This window comes from Berghia stephanieae, chromosome 2 (genome assembly GCF_034508935.2).
Source record: "Berghia stephanieae isolate SIO BIC M18660-M18661 chromosome 2, UCSD_Bste_1.3, whole genome shotgun sequence".
NCBI lineage: Eukaryota > Metazoa > Mollusca > Gastropoda > Nudibranchia > Aeolidiidae > Berghia > Berghia stephanieae.
In genome coordinates, this window is record NC_088361.1 from 43,511,096 (window position 1) to 43,528,774 (window position 17,679).

General features: G+C 36.2%; 2 protein-coding genes and 1 long non-coding RNA gene across 5 annotated transcripts in view; 2 read left to right on the top strand and 1 right to left on the bottom strand.

Annotated features, from left to right (window-relative positions):
• Positions 1–4,448, top strand: part of LOC144964934 (uncharacterized) — a 4,802-nt gene extending 354 nt beyond the window's left edge. The window contains exons 2-3 of the long non-coding RNA XR_013643947.1: positions 3,626–3,885; positions 4,316–4,448. This is a non-coding gene — a long non-coding RNA (uncharacterized LOC144964934). The remainder of the gene's footprint in view (positions 1–3,625; positions 3,886–4,315) is intronic.
• LOC144964932 (uncharacterized) overlaps positions 1–17,679 on the top strand; it is a 43,891-nt gene that overhangs the window by 3,365 nt on the left and 22,847 nt on the right. The gene's annotated exons all lie outside the window — the stretch shown is intronic.
• On the bottom strand, positions 3,930–12,606 carry LOC144964933 (uncharacterized). 2 transcript variants are annotated; one of them, XM_078899734.1, is made up of 4 exons: positions 12,182–12,606; positions 9,590–9,825; positions 8,314–8,406; positions 3,930–6,976 (listed from the first exon to the last, which is right to left on the bottom strand). In XM_078899734.1, the coding sequence occupies exons 3-4, from the start codon at positions 8,402–8,404 to the stop codon at positions 6,765–6,767; spliced, it is 303 nt and encodes a 100-aa protein (XP_078755860.1). In that variant the 5' UTR covers positions 8,405–8,406; positions 9,590–9,825; positions 12,182–12,606; the 3' UTR covers positions 3,930–6,764. The 2 variants fall into 2 exon arrangements, with proteins under 2 accessions (XP_078755860.1, XP_078755859.1); XM_078899733.1 differs by lacking the exons at positions 9,590–9,825; positions 12,182–12,606 and having other exon boundaries at positions 4,927–6,976; positions 8,314–9,073.

Genomic DNA, 17,679 nt, shown 5'->3' on the forward strand with positions numbered 1-17,679 from the left:
TTTTAATTCTAATCTCATACTAGACTAATCTTTAAAGAGAAGTTTTCTTATATTCTCATGCATCCAACCCAAAATCGGTGCCAAGACTTCTTCTTCTTCTTCTCCTTCATCTTCACACCTCCTCGTCCTTCTTCACCAACATCATCATGTTCATCTTCTTCTCCCACTTCTTCCTCCTCCTCTTCTTCTTCTCAACTTAACTAGTCAAACTAAGTGTTAGTGTTGGTAGATTTCTCTAATCATCACACACAAACCACTATGACTGTTACTGGTATGACATGGAATGGAGATTTTTTCACCGCTCTCTGGCACTATTGAATTTTGCATTCCCTTAACCAATTTTCGAGCTCTTGTCGGAGATTATTTTCACTGTAATTGTAATATTTTTGAAAGGGAACATTTTTCATTAGCAAAACCAGTTTAGAATTGAAGAAAAAAAAATTGTACAGTTGGACTGACAAATTGCTGAGGAGAATCAATCTTTAAAATAGGATTTTTCACTCGAGGCGATGGGGCAGCATGGCTCAGCAGTATGGTCTTTGCTTTGTACCCAAAAGGTAATTAGTTTGATCACCCGTTGTACTGTGCGGCCTTGAGCAATCCATCTCGTTCTAGTTCCATTTGCGGCACTGCACTGCGGCTGATGTCTGGGTTATTCCAGTGTTCCCTTGGAATAAACCCTAAAGACAGACAAATTTCCCCATTGGATGAAAAAAGGGAATGTTATCTTTATATGCATATATGCTGGTCTGACATCCGAATGCAATATGGGCCTCGTTTAACATTGTTGCACTGGACATTATTTTGTGTAATTTTTTGAGATTTTCATTATAACAATGAGCTCATGATGTATTGGGTTATCAGACCTGCAAATTAGTGCACGTTGCCTTAAGGCTTAAGGAAAATTAGTTTATTTCATCCCAGCTTAAATGATGAGATTTACCGTTATAATATTATAATAGATGCGAGAGTAAAATATAAACTATGACACTATTTCAATACGAAGCAGAAATCAGAGCCATTCGAAACATTACAAGAAATACAAACAAAAAAAGAAAAGAAAAATATCGGATCGGAAGGTCCTGGGTTCGAGCCTCGTGCTCGGCGCATAGTTGAGTCCTTGGAAAAGACTCTTTACTCACATTCTCTCACCGTACTCAGGTGTAAAATGAGTACCTGGCCGTTAACAGTGTTGTCTTTGTCCGAAAAATTGTAATATCGCCTGACAGGCGTCATGTCCCGTCCTACATGTTAAATGTTGCTGTTGACCAGGGAACTGTTGTAAAGCGCTTTGAGCACATTTAATGGATATTGCGCTATATAAAGCTCAATTTAATTTAGTATGAATCAAGTAAAAATCCTCTCTTGCGGTTATACCAAAGCTGTTAAAAAATCGTAATATGTTGTTTCAAAACTTGTGTCGTGTTTTTAAAATTTCACTTCAAATACACATTACAAAGATGTTGTCGACGGTCAATTTAAATAAAATATTTCACTGGATAGACTTTAAAAAGTGAAAGTAATACATTCGAGTACAGTTTCCTTGAACTTGAACTCATTCGAATATCCCAAATTTTTTCATTATTATTTTTAGTTGTCATTCCATTCCTTACTTGAACTAATTTCACCTAGCCAATGTAAAAAAGGATTTGATTAATTCAAGGTTTTATTTTAATGCGCCCTGTTATTTCGACCACCGAAAATTTACTGTTACATTGACAGTTAAGTTTGTGTACAATATGATACACATACATACACACAGGCACTCACACACTCCATTGTCATTTCGCATAATTGACACCTCTCTTACTTATTCTTATCACTTCGCCATTCATTCTAATTTCAATGCCACATGCCATGATTTGCTACGTCATTAAATGAATGATGTGATACAGGAACCTTCTCCCAATAAAGTAAATAATGATTATAAATTTCCCTTTAATAGTCCTCATGCGGAAATTTGTCTTAGGGTTTATTCAATGGGAATACTGGAATAACTCCGGTGTCACCCGCAGCACAGCGCTGCTAATTGAGCGAGGGAGAGGTGGCTTGTTGATGGCCACATGCCATGGTGTATATTCGAACTAGGTATCTTTTGGGTACGAAGCAAAGACCATACTGGTGAGGCACAAGCGTCAAGTACAATGACATTTTTTTTTTAATTATTAAAATTTAGCTTTACATAGCGCAATATCCACTAAATGTGCTCAAAGCGCTTTACAAGGGGACACTGGTCAACAGCAACATTTAACATGTAGGACGAGACAAGCACCTGTTAGGCGATATTACAATTTTTCGGACAAAGGCACCTCTGCTAACAGCCAGGTACTCATTTTACACATGAGTACAGTGAGAGAATGTGAGTAAAGAGCCTTTTCCAAGGACTCAACTATGTGCCGAGCGCGAGGCTCGAACCCAGGACCTTCCGATCCGAAAGCGAGTGTCATACCACTAGACCACATCTGCACAAAGACATCATGCTGAAAGTAATCGCATCAAATAGTTCTTCCTTCACTCCTTCAGAGCTGCAAGGCTGGTGTAGCGGGAGTTTATCTATGTTTCTTTAGTGTGAAACAGACAATAGTAATTGCTTGCTACCCCTTGGATAGGACACAGGTTTATTGTAATGAACTTTCCACCAGATCTAACAAATACAGATTACCCGCCCCATCATTCCTGGGTGGTCAGTGGGGTCAAATAAAAATCTCTACTTTGCCCTTAGCATGTTAAGCGAATACCCTAATAATTGAGCTAGAGGGACCAACTTCGCATCAAAGACCTGTTTAAATATCTTTAAATATTTGAAATGAAAAAAAAAATAATTTAATGAATAGCAGTCCTTCAGAGGCATGAAGCCCAAGGAGCCAGGGTTTATCCCGGTTTCTATGGCATGAAACAGACAATAACAATTGCTTGCTACCCTTTGAATAGGAAGGTAGTCTATCACAAAGTACTTTCATGAGATCTGACAGAATTAGCTCCAGAATCACAACCCCTCCGACTATCACTATCTCCACCCCCCCCCCCCCCCCCCCCCTTCCTACCACTTACATTACATCAGAAAAAGGGGCAAGTTGGAACAATGCAATGGTTTATTCCTCTGTTCCCCTCTCCTTTGCCTCCATCCATTCTAACCCCACTACTGGCAGTCACTACCACTACTTAATGCTCTTCAAAACTTGTAATAGTAAAGCACCATCCCAGTGATAAGAAAAGACATCATCAGGCTTCACATAAAAGCTCATTACCCAATCAGTTTTCATCAGGCACAGTTACTCAATCAGTCAGTTGTCACACATCATTCGCTTTATTAGGCATAGGACTATCAACATATTGATCAGTCAGTCACTTGCCTCCCACCCACTAGCCTTTTGTTGAGTCGTCATGGTATGTTACACAAAGTACATGGTTGTTAAAAGGTCACCCAATGACTATTACTCCCCCACCCTTCCTTTGGAACAGACCATGAGACACATTTCTCCTATGGGATGAATAAAAGGAATTTTATTATTTTATAAGAGGCCATTGTGCGCGAGCTGTACTGTACGTAAGTTGACTACACTTCCTGATTTAGATTTTATTGCAGGTTTTATTATATGCAAAATTTTCCTTCTCCCATTTTTAGGTCGTCTCTGATGCAATTTTATAAGTTACAAACTTGGTTCCTAAGTGGCCTGGTTCAGTGCATGATGCAATTTTTTTAGGAAATCTGGGCTATTCTTTGCATTTGAGGATCCACATCGCAGGGCTTTGGATGGTGTGATCCTTGGAGACAGTCGTTATATGTTAAGAAATTGGCTAATGACCCCAATACCAAAACCCCCAAAATAGAGGAGAAGAGGCATTTAACACCGCCCATCGTATCACAAAATGCACGATTGAAAGGTGAGTTTTACCAATCATATAATCCCACCCTCCAGGAAACAATAACATTTTGATAATTTTTGAAATTTAATATTTCAGGTTTATTTTTATATCCACTTTAACAATACAATTTGCAAATGATCAATGAAAATAAAAGAAAATTAACCAAAAAAATAGTTGTAATCATACTGTCATTGTCATGCCAGTATAAACATTACATTTTTTTTTTTGAAGAACTCAGATTAACCATTATAATTCTTTCCCTTCTAATTCTAATTAAATGACAGAAAAAAAAAAAAACAAATAGAGAGAGAGAGAGAGAGAGAGAGAGAGAGAGAGAGAGAGAGAGAGAGAGAGAGAGAGAGAGAGAGAGAGAGAGAGAGGTCCATTTAATTTTAATTGGTTTTAAGTGTACATGTACAAGTACAAGCAATTATTGTCATTTCAACAGAGTCATTGGAGTGGTTAAAAGAAGATGGAATTGTCTCCATGACGAGCTCAGAATGACGCCTGACAGAGCCTGCAAGGTTATTTATGTGTTTTTGGCTCCACAACTTTGCTGTTGATGCTGGCCTACCCATGGAAGAAAACAACCGTAATGATGATGATGACAGCAATCATAACTTTTCTCCTATTTGGACTCAGGAAGGAGCATCTGAACAGAACGTCTTGCTGCTGGCAAGGCAGCCAGGCTGACTTTGACTAATAGTGCTTTTAGAAATATCGTTGAACCTCTCTAATCAGGAAATAAATATAATCATTAATGTAGTACATCACTCTGCAAGTATACTGTGTGCAGTATTCTTATTGTGATGAGCTACATAAATGTCACGCTGTTTTAATTATTGTTCCAGCTGGTCATATGGAAACAAATTTCTATATCATATAACTACAAGTCGCCTATCAGGCATCTAGTACTCTTTGACTATCCCATTTTACTCCTTTTTACTGGCGCTGATGTGTTGCAAGTGCTGTAAAACCCTTAAAAACAAAAACAAACCTGTTTTGCAGGAAGTATTAAAGTGCATTCACTGTAATTTTTTCTGGAAAGGGTCTGATATAAATTGGAAAACTGAACAAAAATTCTCATGCCTGAGTCGGTTATCAAACAGAAAACAAAGGGGCATTAAAATTTTCTTTTTTTAAGGTCATCAAAATCCTAAGTTGAGCAATCAAATGTTAACTGCCCTATTGTCATAAGACAATTACATATTGTAAGACCTTTTGTATAAATCATTATACCAGCCGCTTAGCCAAAGCCCAGGATAGTCCCGTCACATTTGTGATAAGGGTCTTAAATCGCCATGCCACTGTACAAGTTTGTGACAATAGGCCAAAATAACAATCTGTATTTATTCCAGAGGATTTGTTCTACCAATAACATAAGGAACAATGGAGTGATTGTAGTAAAAAAAGGCCTTAAACACTGCATGCATGCGATTTTAAGTAAATTTTAACAAAAACATATCAGCTCTATCAAAAGTACAGATTGAGATAAATACAGGACTAAAACCCCTCTAAATAACAATTAGAAAATCTCAAGAACCATTTTTTTAAAATGGTTTAAGGCAATTCATAAGACAGGTTTTAACTGCGATTTTCTAAGATACTATGAGGCCAATTTTTTCTACACTATGGACAAATGTATTGCAACATGTCTCCATGGATTGCTTTAAACCATTTTTAAAATTGACTCAAAATACATGTGATTGAATTAATATTCAAATTCAAGACATTAGAAACCAATTGGGTCATGGATAGAAACTAAATGATGATGTCATTTGTGAACGCTCCCAGCTGTGATTTTCATACATGAATTAATTTCCTATAACTGTCATCTGCATTTTTTGCGGCCGCAAATCAGGGCGATCCGCAAATTTCCCAAAATTGGCAAATCGTGGCAAATTTTGGGAAAATTGGCAAATACCGTAGCAAATTTTGGGAAAAAAAAAAGAAGCGAAAACAAAATAACGAAAAAGAAAGTGCGAAACTTGAGAAATGTTGCAGCTTTGCCAGGGCCCAAACCAAGGGAAGCTACTCTCTACGGATAATGATCTCATGCTCGCAGTGTATCTGCATACACTGCAATTCCAAATTTTTGTGATATTCCTCAGCATGAGTTCACGAGGTATATTGAGAAACTGGGGTCCAGTGCTGTGAGAGAGTCTGATACTGGAATTATACATCTGACCCTATTTTGGAAGTCTGTGGCAGATTATGTTCTAGCTCTTGCTGCATTGGCGTCCCGATATGCCTTCTCAACATGCTCGTCAGCTGATGCTGAGCGAAGTTTTTCTCTTTACAATCTTGTCTTGTCTTCCAGAAGGCGTAGACTCACAGAAAACAACATCAAAGGACTAGTTTTCCTTTACTACAATAAGTTTATCGATGCCTCTTTTTTTGAGTAGTAAAAGAAAACTAGGCCTTTGATGAGTCTGACTGAAAGTGTACGTTTGTTTGTGTGTGTGTGTGACTGTCTAAAAGTTTGGGCGCATAAATCGCTTTACATTGTGTAAATTAATAAATGTAGCCTCCTTAAATGTAATAAATTGTCTTTTATAAATTTTTGTTTTCTGTATCGCGTGTTAATTTTTACTGAAACGCTTAGTTCTCCTCGGCAAATTTTGGTCTTTTTGGCAAATTTCTTGGCAAATTTTGGGGGTTTTTTTTGGGCAAATTTTAGGTCCCAATTTGGCAAAAAATGCAGATGACAGCTATAATATCAAAACATATAAAAAGAGTAAATTAATTATAAGTAGTGTCATAATTAAGATGCCTCATCTTAAATTTCATGTATTCAATTTTTATGGTATTTTGTTCAACAATGGAGTTGGGTTTTTTTTATAATGGAGTATTTCCGACTGCAGCCATTGATCCACTAATGGATTGTCAGTGATCTGTCATCTCCTCTTGGGGCCAGCTTGTCGTAATTTTTGGCTGATGCCATCTGAGGCATTCCACTCCTCTGGTGTATGGGGAAGAGTTTCTGTTGTCTCCTCTTGAAAGTGATTTGACAAATCATCTAGTACAACTACTGACTCCACCACAGAGCAATCAACAAAACTGATTTCATTAATCTCATTCATATCCATCTGTCTGGCTAGTGTTGAAGCTGTGGAGGAAAAAAAATCTTTAGAACATCTTTTTCACTGCATTGAAACAAAACATGTTTATATCTGTGAATTATGAAACTGGCCACATTATGAAATCAAGTGGTGCTGAAATCAAAAACGTCATTTCATTTTGAAACTTCTCTGATCCCACATAGTCTTCAGGTCAAAGTCAGAATTTGGAATGATAAAAACTTTTGAACAATGTTATCTCATTAAGCAACATGAAATGCTGGCCATTTAATTAAGATGATTTTAGAACTACATCCCACTTTTTAAACAAATCCTTATAAACTGTTTGTCAGTGCTTAAAAGTGTTAATATAAATATATTTGAGAAAACAATGGACTCAGCAACAGTATGCATTTTTGTTTTATTTCCTTGTAAATCATCTTTTTGTTTGAGTATTTTTCTCTCAGGGAGAACCAGTATTTTTTTTTACATATGTAATATGTGATAAGTAAGCATTTGAGTGTGTTCCTCTTAATGGGGACCTGTGCTTGTGCCTGGACGACACTTTTAGGTGACTTCAAACTAAGTACACCGATGGCATGCTCTTGGAATCTACATCCATTCCATATAAGAACCATTCCCTTTTTGTTTTACTTATTAGTGCTTTGAATTGTTAATCTAGAATTGCATGACTATCCATTTGCATCCTTTTTACTGGTGCTGAAATGACCTAAATATGTCGCAAGCAATTAAAAACAGAAGAGGATTTATAATTCTAGAACATTTTGCTATCCCATTTTCTTCCTTTTTACTGGCACTGATATGACCTTAATGTGTTGCAAGCGCCGTAAAACCATTAAAAACAAACAAATAAAGAATGTTGATTAAACAAAATCACACAACCACATTTATGTTATACTTCGTGGTCCCACTGTCACTTCAATGTCCCCCATTTTGACTGACTTGTTAGCCGTGATAGTCCTTTCAGTACTGTTGTCAATGTTTAAATACACTGTTAGTGGCTATGTGGTCTTGTGGTATGACACTCGTTTTCGGATCGGAAGGTCCTGGCCCTGAGCCTCGCTCGGCGCATAGTTGAGTCCTTGGAAAAGACTCTTTACTCACATTCTCTCACCGTACTCAGGTGTAAAATGAGTACCTGGCCGTTAACAGTGTTGTCTCTGTCCGAAAAATTGTAATATCGCCTAACAGACGTCATGTCCCGTTCTAAATGTTGCTGTTGGTCAGGGACCCCTTGTAAAGCGCTTTGAGCACGTTTTGTGTTTATTGCTATATACAAAAGCTCATTTAAAACATTTTTCTTTAGTCTTTCGGGTGAAATTTTATTAATAATTTAATGACTTTGTAGCAAAAGAATTATGCTTACTGATTATGGTGTAATCTCCAAGATTACAGTCAGATATGTCAATAATATTTCTGGCTGGACTGGGATTCGGAACCAAACTCTCAGTGCCCATTACTGTAAAGAAAATTGTTGATAAATTTGAATTAAATGAAGTATAGAATTCACAAGTTGCACTTCAAGTCCAGATTACCCATTACAAACTTAATGAGGAGGAACACAGTGGTGTTTTTTTTTTAAAGGTGAATTGTTATGAAATGATAATGATTTTAATTCTATTTATATCAATTTTAATATGATACGATATCAATTGATTTTTAATGTAAAATTTGCATCATATAATTACCGGTCTCTGGCTCTTTTTTTTTTTTTAACCATGAAATGCATCCAAGTGTAATCTTATCTTCTGATCTTGAGACCCATGAATCCCAGAAATAACAAATCTGCTGGGAATTGAACCCATGACACTTTGATTCATATGCAAGCATGATAACTCCCTGTGCCATTGGCTTGCCCTAAATAAAACACTAAATGAAACAAAATAAATCTTTACAGGACCCAACTCCAAAGTGGAATTTCAATACAATGTTGCGTGATGCCACTTTGACGATTTGTGATAAAAAAATACATGGCAATCCCTTATGACACAAAAGCTCTTGCTCCATCACTTATTTCAAATTTGAAATATTCATATAATTTTGTCAGCTACTTCAGGATTGATGGTGTAAAGTAAATTTCAAGATTTTAACTACCATTGAATTATTAAATGTGAATAATCTTGTTTTGATACTCGACTTCAGTCTTCATTTATTCTTTTAAATGTTTTTAAAATTGATAAAAAATCAAGAGGAAACGTGTCCCAGAGGCAGTTGTTAGTATGCAATAGAGGTGATATACTTTTGAGACTTAACTACCAAAAGAGGATAGTTATGTTAGAGAAAAATGAATCAGTGCATAGGCAATTGTAAGGATGTCAATATTAGACGATCACAAAAGATGCATGCATACATAGTACAAATTACTTGTTTAAAATATTGTAAGGTACTATCTGTATTCATGTCAGGCAGCCCCAGAGACCAGCGATCACATCGTCCTCCACTGTCCAGTCACTAAACTTGAAGGTGGCTATGAAACCGTCCTTAGGGTGGAGGAAGACTTTAGAAGCTGGGTTGACGAAATAAATTTGGAGGTGTAGCCATATGCTACTACTACTACTTTATTCATGGAATGCCTAGATGACAGCCTTTTACATTTGTATACAGAACAATGTATGGAAACTATTATAATTGCAGAAATTTACCTTGAATACCATCAACAATGTTACTACACTCGCCACATAATGACGAGTACCGACTTGCGTACTTGTCTGTTCAGGGAAAGATTGAAGAGGGTCCTGGTTTCCCCCTCCAGTCTGCTTTACATAATCAACATGACTTTGGACTATTCTTTTCGTGTCCTTGAATTTTTTTTTTAGCTCCATCACCGAACGGTTTTTGAGAATTCCGCATTGATTCTCATTCTGATCTTTTCTCAAACCTGAAAATGAAAAAGGAGAAAAAAATATGTAAATCAACGATTATGTAATGAGATTGTTGAGGACATTCATTTTGCACTGGAATCAGTTCTATTGATTGCTTTTTGTTGCCATAAAATCTTTATTTATTATTATGGTTGTAGCAAACTTTACTCGTATAATTAGTCTGTATCCTTTAAATTATTTGCATAAAAAATGTCATGCTTTTGAGTGTAGATTATTATCAGTCATACCTCTTAAATTGGCATTTTATCATTAAATATTTGTAGGGTCTGACTGGAGAGGGTGAAGATTTATTTCTTGCTTATCAAATGTACTCGGGTAGGTCGCCCTAAATCTGTATGCTTTTCTATACCTCAAATTCCAACAGCTCTAACTGCAATTATTTGACATCTTTTGTTAGTTTGATGTAAATACATATGAGGTATTATCAGTTAACCTTGCTTAAAAACCGAAAATAGATACCAAACCCCCTCACCCCAAATATGTATGCTCATGCCCCAAACCCGTAAACGGCTTGCCCTAAACCAGTACAGCATTAAATTAGTCTCCTAATTTTTCAAAATTTCATAATTTTGTTAATATGATAATGTTGTGGTAGATTTCATTTATAATTAATTTTTAAAAATATTTGCTAAAAGACAAAAAAAAAAAAAAAATTGAGCATATATAAAGAGCATTATCCTAGCATTTACGTTTGTTGCGGTTATAACTTTTGACGCATTAGCGATTTTCTGTTATTTTTTGCACTGAAAAAAAAAAAAAGAATAAATAAAGACACCGCTTGGGAATTTTTTTTTAAAAGAAAAAAAAAACCTTTTACTTTTAGAAAGAAGTTTATTTTCACTTCCACTTCATTTCGAATTTTTCTGGTTGACTTGTTCTAAATATTCAAGTGAGTTGAAAGCTTAAAACTTTTGTCATTTTTTGTGGCAACTGACACAGATGCTAGATTGTATACTGCTAAACATGCTCAAAGCTCTGTAAGGGGCTCCAAGCCAATAGCAACACCGCAATATCACAACTTTTCCCCGACAGAGTCATTACTTTTAATGGCCAATTACTCAATAAGGAGCCTTTTCCAATGACTCGACTTTGAACCACTCAGGGAGGGACTTGAATCTTGGGCCTACGGGTCCAAATGCAAGTGTCATACTACAAGACAACAAAGCCCCACTTAGTAGGGGCAAAGAGGAAGGGTGAAATTTATTGCCTAACCTCCGCACTACAGTACATCTATTTATATTGTTTATTGATAATTTATGGGTGCCATGTCGGCTATTATGATGCTTTAAAATTTTCATTGAACATGCCAACCTGTTTTTTTTTGGGTTTTTTTCATTAATTTTCTTTTTTTTTTTATAGAAACCCGAGACCGGGTTGCCACCTTGCCTGTTCTTGCCAAGTAGTAAAAGGGTGGATCAGAGAGCAGAGCAGGGAGATAGGAAGTAGATAAACACGAGGTATACAAAGCAACATTGTGAGTGACAGGGACCTACAGTAGGCACTTGCAAGAATTTTTCAAAATAGTGGCTATGGGTATTAATTTAGTGTAGAAAAATAAAGGGGAGTGAAACATTAACTAGAGTGAAAAAAGTATCGCTCTATCTCAAATCCAACTGGTTAAAAATTTATGACCGTTTATGTGGTGGAAAATATCTATACTATATAGCTTAATAGGAAAAAAATGTGACGAAAGCACAGCATCCCAATGCATAATCAAGTATAATTCAGAAACAGCTTCAGATACAACTTTGAAATTTTTACATGTGGTAAATCATCTCTGTAATACATTGCAAACAGAAAATGAATTATTTATTGAGAAAGAAAAGTATAGTTTGAGCTGAGACAGCTGAAATCAAGGAAAAATAGATCAAGACATACAAATGAATGACCTATTGGAATTTTGGAAAAGTCAATAAAAAATATTTATTCACATGAAGATAAACCAAATACACCACTGAATCGGCGTCATTTAGTTGTTCACTTTGAACTTTTCAAATGAAAATAGACCTCATAAAAGCAAAGATATGGACTGACAAATGTTTGAGGTGGTGTATTAGCCTACAGTCTACAGTCCTACAGCCTACAGATGCCCAGTGTCAGTGACCGTGCTGTAGCCTATTTTTATTTCATTTCATGATAGACCAAATACACCACTGAATCGGCGTCATTTAGTTGTTCACTTTGAACTTTTCATAATGAAAATAGACCTCATAAAAGCAAAGATATGGACTGACAAATGTTTGAGGTGTTGTATTAGCCTACAGTCTACAGTCCTACAGATGCCAATGTCAGTGACCGTGTTATAGCCTATTTTTATTTCATTTCATTAGTGACAAAGAAAAAATTATGTACTTCTCTTTTTTTCGCACTGTTACGGAGTGCTGCAATCTCGACATAATTGTATTTTCCAGGAGGGCTGCAGTTTCAGGGTTTGAAAAGTTATAGTTTTTCTCTTGTTGAGCTCCATTTTCGTCAATGAATTTCAAAAGGAAATAGAATCTAAACAAAACGAAAGCGGATGAAGCGCTGATTAAATCTTTTGCGTCAGAAGAACCCAAACAGCAGCACAAAATAACCGATAGAGTCAAGGGATAGGTCAGGACTAGGTCAGGACTAGCCACGCCCATTTCTAGGCTAAAGCCCAGCTAGTCCGAGACTAAATAATGCTCATTGAATCCGATTTTTTTTTAGACACTTACTAAGCTTGGGCTAAAGACTAGCTAGTCATTTACTAGACTAGTAAATTACTAAAGTTAGTCCGCGTTCATTAGAACGGGCCCAGGGCCCGTTCTAATGAACGCGGACTAGCGCTATTTCCCGGACTATCTCTGACTTTAGTAAATGACTAGAAAAAATCGGATTTAATGTGAGCTGACTAAGCTAGTCCCAGACTAAAATCACGTCACCTTCGGACTAAGTTTGGCCAAGATTTAGTCACTTGCTCGAGTCGGACTTGATCGTTTAGTCTCTGACTAGTAACTAAGGAACGGCGTCAACAAAGTCAACAAAGATGGCGGCCAATGTTAGACGACTCGGTTCGCGAGAAAAAAATACATAGAAAAAGAATTATAACGACAAAAGTAATCTGTTGATATTTGCCAATGCTAAAGGAAACGGTTTAAAGGTCACAGATCGTCGAAAGCACACATTTTTGTCCGGGAAACTAATAAATCTGATGAAGTTGAGTGACTCAGTGAGTCTGAGTCTGAGATTTCAGCTTCGCTTGGTTCGAAGTTTAGATTTAGATATTTAGAGAATAACAAACACACAACTAGACCTAGCTTATTTTTAAATATGAAAATTATGTTGTTTAGCTAAAACACCCCTACCCCTTTTATTTTCTTTATTTTTGTGCCAAGAAAAAGCAATGCGAAGTTACTCTCGATCACATGAGGTGATTCGTATGACTATGACTATGACACTGTCATTGACAGTACTGCCAAAACAACTGTCAACACATGAAAATGGCGGCAGCTGTGCTGTTTCAAATTCGTCAGAGAACACTGATTCAACGGGAGAGGGTGTTTCGGGTCAGACTTAATCCCATCGATTCGTTTAACGACGATGAAATATACGAACGTTTCCGTTTTCATCGTGAACACATTTTTATAATTTGTGATCTTGTAAAAGACGACCTTGATCGTCTTCTCTGGAGGAAAGGTTAGTATCTGTATTCATTTTAATTTTAATTCTAATCTCATACTAGACTAATCTTTAAAGAGAAGTTTTCTTATATTCTCATGCATCCAACCCAAAATCGGTGCCAAGACTTCTTCTTCTTCTTCTCCTTCATCTTCACACCTCCTCGTCCTTCTTCACCAACATCATCATGTTCATCTTCTTCTCCCACTTCTTCCTCCTCCTCTTCTTCTTCTCAACTTAACTAGTCAAACTAAGTGTTAGTGTTGGTAGATTTCTCTAATCATCACACACAAACCACTATGACTGTTACTGGTATGACATGGAATGGAGATTTTTTCACCGCTCTCTGGCACTATTGAATTTTGCATTCCCTTAACCAATTTTCGAGCTCTTGTCGGAGATTATTTTCACTGTAATTGTAATATTTTTGAAAGGGAACATTTTTCATTAGCAAAACCAGTTTAGAATTGAAGAAAAAAAATTGTACAGTTGGACTGACAAATTGCTGAGGAGAATCAATCTTTAAAATAGGATTTTTCACTCGAGGCGATGGGGCAGCATGGCTCAGCAGTATGGTCTTTGCTTTGTACCCAAAAGGTAATTAGTTTGATCACCCGTTGTACTGTGCGGCCTTGAGCAATCCATCTCGTTCTAGTTCCATTTGCGGCACTGCACTGCGGCTGATGTCTGGGTTATTCCAGTGTTCCCTTGGAATAAACCCTAAAGACAGACAAATTTCCCCATTGGATGAAAAAAGGGAATGTTATCTTTATATGCATATATGCTGGTCTGACATCCGAATGCAATATGGGCCTCGTTTAACATTGTTGCACTGGACATTATTTTGTGTAATTTTTTGAGATTTTCATTATAACAATGAGCTCATGATGTATTGGGTTATCAGACCTGCAAATTAGTGCACGTTGCCTTAAGGCTTAAGGAAAATTAGTTTATTTCATCCCAGCTTAAATGATGAGATTTACCGTTATAATATTATAATAGATGCGAGAGTAAAATATAAACTATGACACTATTTCAATACGAAGCAGAAATCAGAGCCATTCGAAACATTACAAGAAATACAAACAAAAAAAGAAAAGAAAAATATCGGATCGGAAGGTCCTGGGTTCGAGCCTCGTGCTCGGCGCATAGTTGAGTCCTTGGAAAAGACTCTTTACTCACATTCTCTCACCGTACTCAGGTGTAAAATGAGTACCTGGCCGTTAACAGTGTTGTCTTTGTCCGAAAAATTGTAATATCGCCTGACAGGCGTCATGTCCCGTCCTACATGTTAAATGTTGCTGTTGACCAGGGAACTGTTGTAAAGCGCTTTGAGCACATTTAATGGATATTGCGCTATATAAAGCTCAATTTAATTTAGTATGAATCAAGTAAAAATCCTCTCTTGCGGTTATACCAAAGCTGTTAAAAAATCGTAATATGTTGTTTCAAAACTTGTGTCGTGTTTTTAAAATTTCACTTCAAATACACATTACAAAGATGTTGTCGACGGTCAATTTAAATAAAATATTTCACTGGATAGACTTTAAAAAGTGAAAGTAATACATTCGAGTACAGTTTCCTTGAACTTGAACTCATTCGAATATCCCAAATTTTTTCATTATTATTTTTAGTTGTCATTCCATTCCTTACTTGAACTAATTTCACCTAGCCAATGTAAAAAAGGATTTGATTAATTCAAGGTTTTATTTTAATGCGCCCTGTTATTTCGACCACCGAAAATTTACTGTTACATTGACAGTTAAGTTTGTGTACAATATGATACACATACATACACACAGGCACTCACACACTCCATTGTCATTTCGCATAATTGACACCTCTCTTACTTATTCTTATCACTTCGCCATTCATTCTAATTTCAATGCCACATGCCATGATTTGCTACGTCATTAAATGAATGATGTGATACAGGAACCTTCTCCCAATAAAGTAAATAATGATTATAAATTTCCCTTTAATAGTCCTCATGCGGAAATTTGTCTTAGGGTTTATTCAGCGCTTCATCCGCTTTCGTTTTGTTTAGATTCTATTTCCTTTTGAAATTCATTGACGAAAATGGAGCTCAACAAGAGAAAAACTATAACTTTTCAAACCCTGAAACTGCAGCCCTCCTGGAAAATACAATTATGTCGAGATTGCAGCACTCCGTAACAGTGCGAAAAAAAGAGAAGTACATATATTTTTTCTTTGTCACTAATGAAATGAAATAAAAATAGGCTATAGCACGGTCACTGACATTGGGCATCTGTAGGACTGTAGACTGTAGGCTAATACACCACCTCAAACATTTGTCAGTCCATATCTTTGCTTTTATGAGGTCTATTTTCATTATGAAAAGTTCAAAGTGAACAACTAAATGACGCCGATTCAGTGGTGTATTTGGTCTATCATGAAATGAAATAAAAATAGGCTACAGCACGGTCACTGACACTGGGCATCTGTAGGACTGTAGACTAGGCTAATACACCACCTCAAACATTTGTCAGTCCATATCTTTGCTTTTATGAGGTCTATTTTCATTTTGAAAAGTTCAAAGTGAACAACTAAATGACGCCGATTCAGTGGTGTATTTGGTTTATCTTCATGTGAATAAATATTTTGTTATTGACTTTTCCAAAATTCCAATAGGTCATTCATTTGTATGTCGTGATCTATTTTTCCTTGATTTCAGCTGTCTCAATTCTAAACTATACTTTTCTTTCTCAATAAATAATTTATTTTCTGTTTGCAATGTATTACAGAGATGATTTACCACATGTAAAAATTTCAAAGTTGTATCTGAAGCTGTTTCTGAATTATACTTGATTATGCATTGGGATGCTGTGCTTTCGTCACATTTTTTTCCTATTAAGCTATATAGAGATTTTCCTCCACATAAACGGTCATAACTTTTTAACCAGTTGAGATAGAGCGATACTTTTTTCACTCTAGTTAATGTTTCACTCCCCTTTATTTTTCTACGCTAAATTAATACCCATAGCCACTATTTTGAAAAATTCTTGCAAGTGCCTACTGTAGGTCCCTGTCACTCACAATGTTGCTTTGTATTTGTATACCTCGTGTTTATCTACTTCCTATCTCCCTGCTCTGCTCTCTGATCCACCCTTTTACTACTTGGCAAGAACAGGCAAGGTGGCAACCCGGTCTCGGGTTTCTAAAAAAAAAAAAAAGAAAATTAATGAAAAAAAAACCAAAAAAAACAGGTTGGCATGTTCAATGAAAATTTTAAAGCATCATAATAGCCGACATGGCACCCATAATTTATCAATAAACAATATAAATAGATGTACTGTAGTGCGGAGGTTAGGCAATAAATTTCACCCTTCCTCTTTGCCCCTACTAAGTGGGGCTTTGTTGTCTTGTAGTATGACACTTGCATTTGGACCCGTAGGCCCAAGATTCAAGTCCCTCCCTGAGTGGTTCAAAGTCGAGTCATTGGAAAAGGCTCCTTATTGAGTAATTGGCCATTAAAAGTAATGACTCTGTCGGGGAAAAGTTGTGATATTGCGGTGTTGCTATTGGCTTGGAGCCCCTTACAGAGCTTTGAGCATGTTTAGCAGTATACAATCTAGCATCTGTGTCAGTTGCCACAAAAAATGACAAAAGTTTTAAGCTTTCAACTCACTTGAATATTTAGAACAAGTCAACCACAAAAATTCGAAATGAAGTGGAAGTGAAAATAAACTTCTTTCTAAAAGTAAAAGGTTTTTTTTTCTTTTAAAAAAAAATTCCCAAGCGGTGTCTTTATTTATTCTTTTTTTTTTTTCAGTGCAAAAAATAACAGAAAATCGCTAATGCGTCAAAAGTTATAACCGCAACAAACGTATATGCTAGGATAATGCTCTTTATATATGCTCAATTTGTTTATTTTTTTTTGTCTTTTAGAAAATATTTTTAAAAACTAATTATAAATGAAATTCTACCACAACATTATCATATTAAAAAATTATGCAATTTTGAAAAATTAGGAGACTAATTTAATGCTGTACTGGTTTAGGGCAAGCCGTTTACGGGTTTGGGGCATGAGCATACATATTTGGGGTGAGGGGGTTTGGTATCTATTTTCGGTTTTTAAGCAAGGTTAACTGATAATACCTCATATGTATTTACATCAAACTAACAAAAGATGTCAAATAATTGCAGTTAGAGCTGTTGGAATTTGAGGTATAGAAAAGCATACAGAT

Bases quoted from the DNA above. Each gene is read 5' to 3' on its own strand.
- LOC144964933 (XM_078899734.1), bottom strand. From the start codon at position 8,404: ATGGGCACTGAGAGTTTGGTTCCGAATCCCAGTCCAGCCAGAAATATT. The intron at 6,977-8,313 runs GTAAGCATAATT...TTTCCTCCACAG, and splicing joins TGGAGATTACACCATAATCA to CTTCAACACTAGCCAGACAG.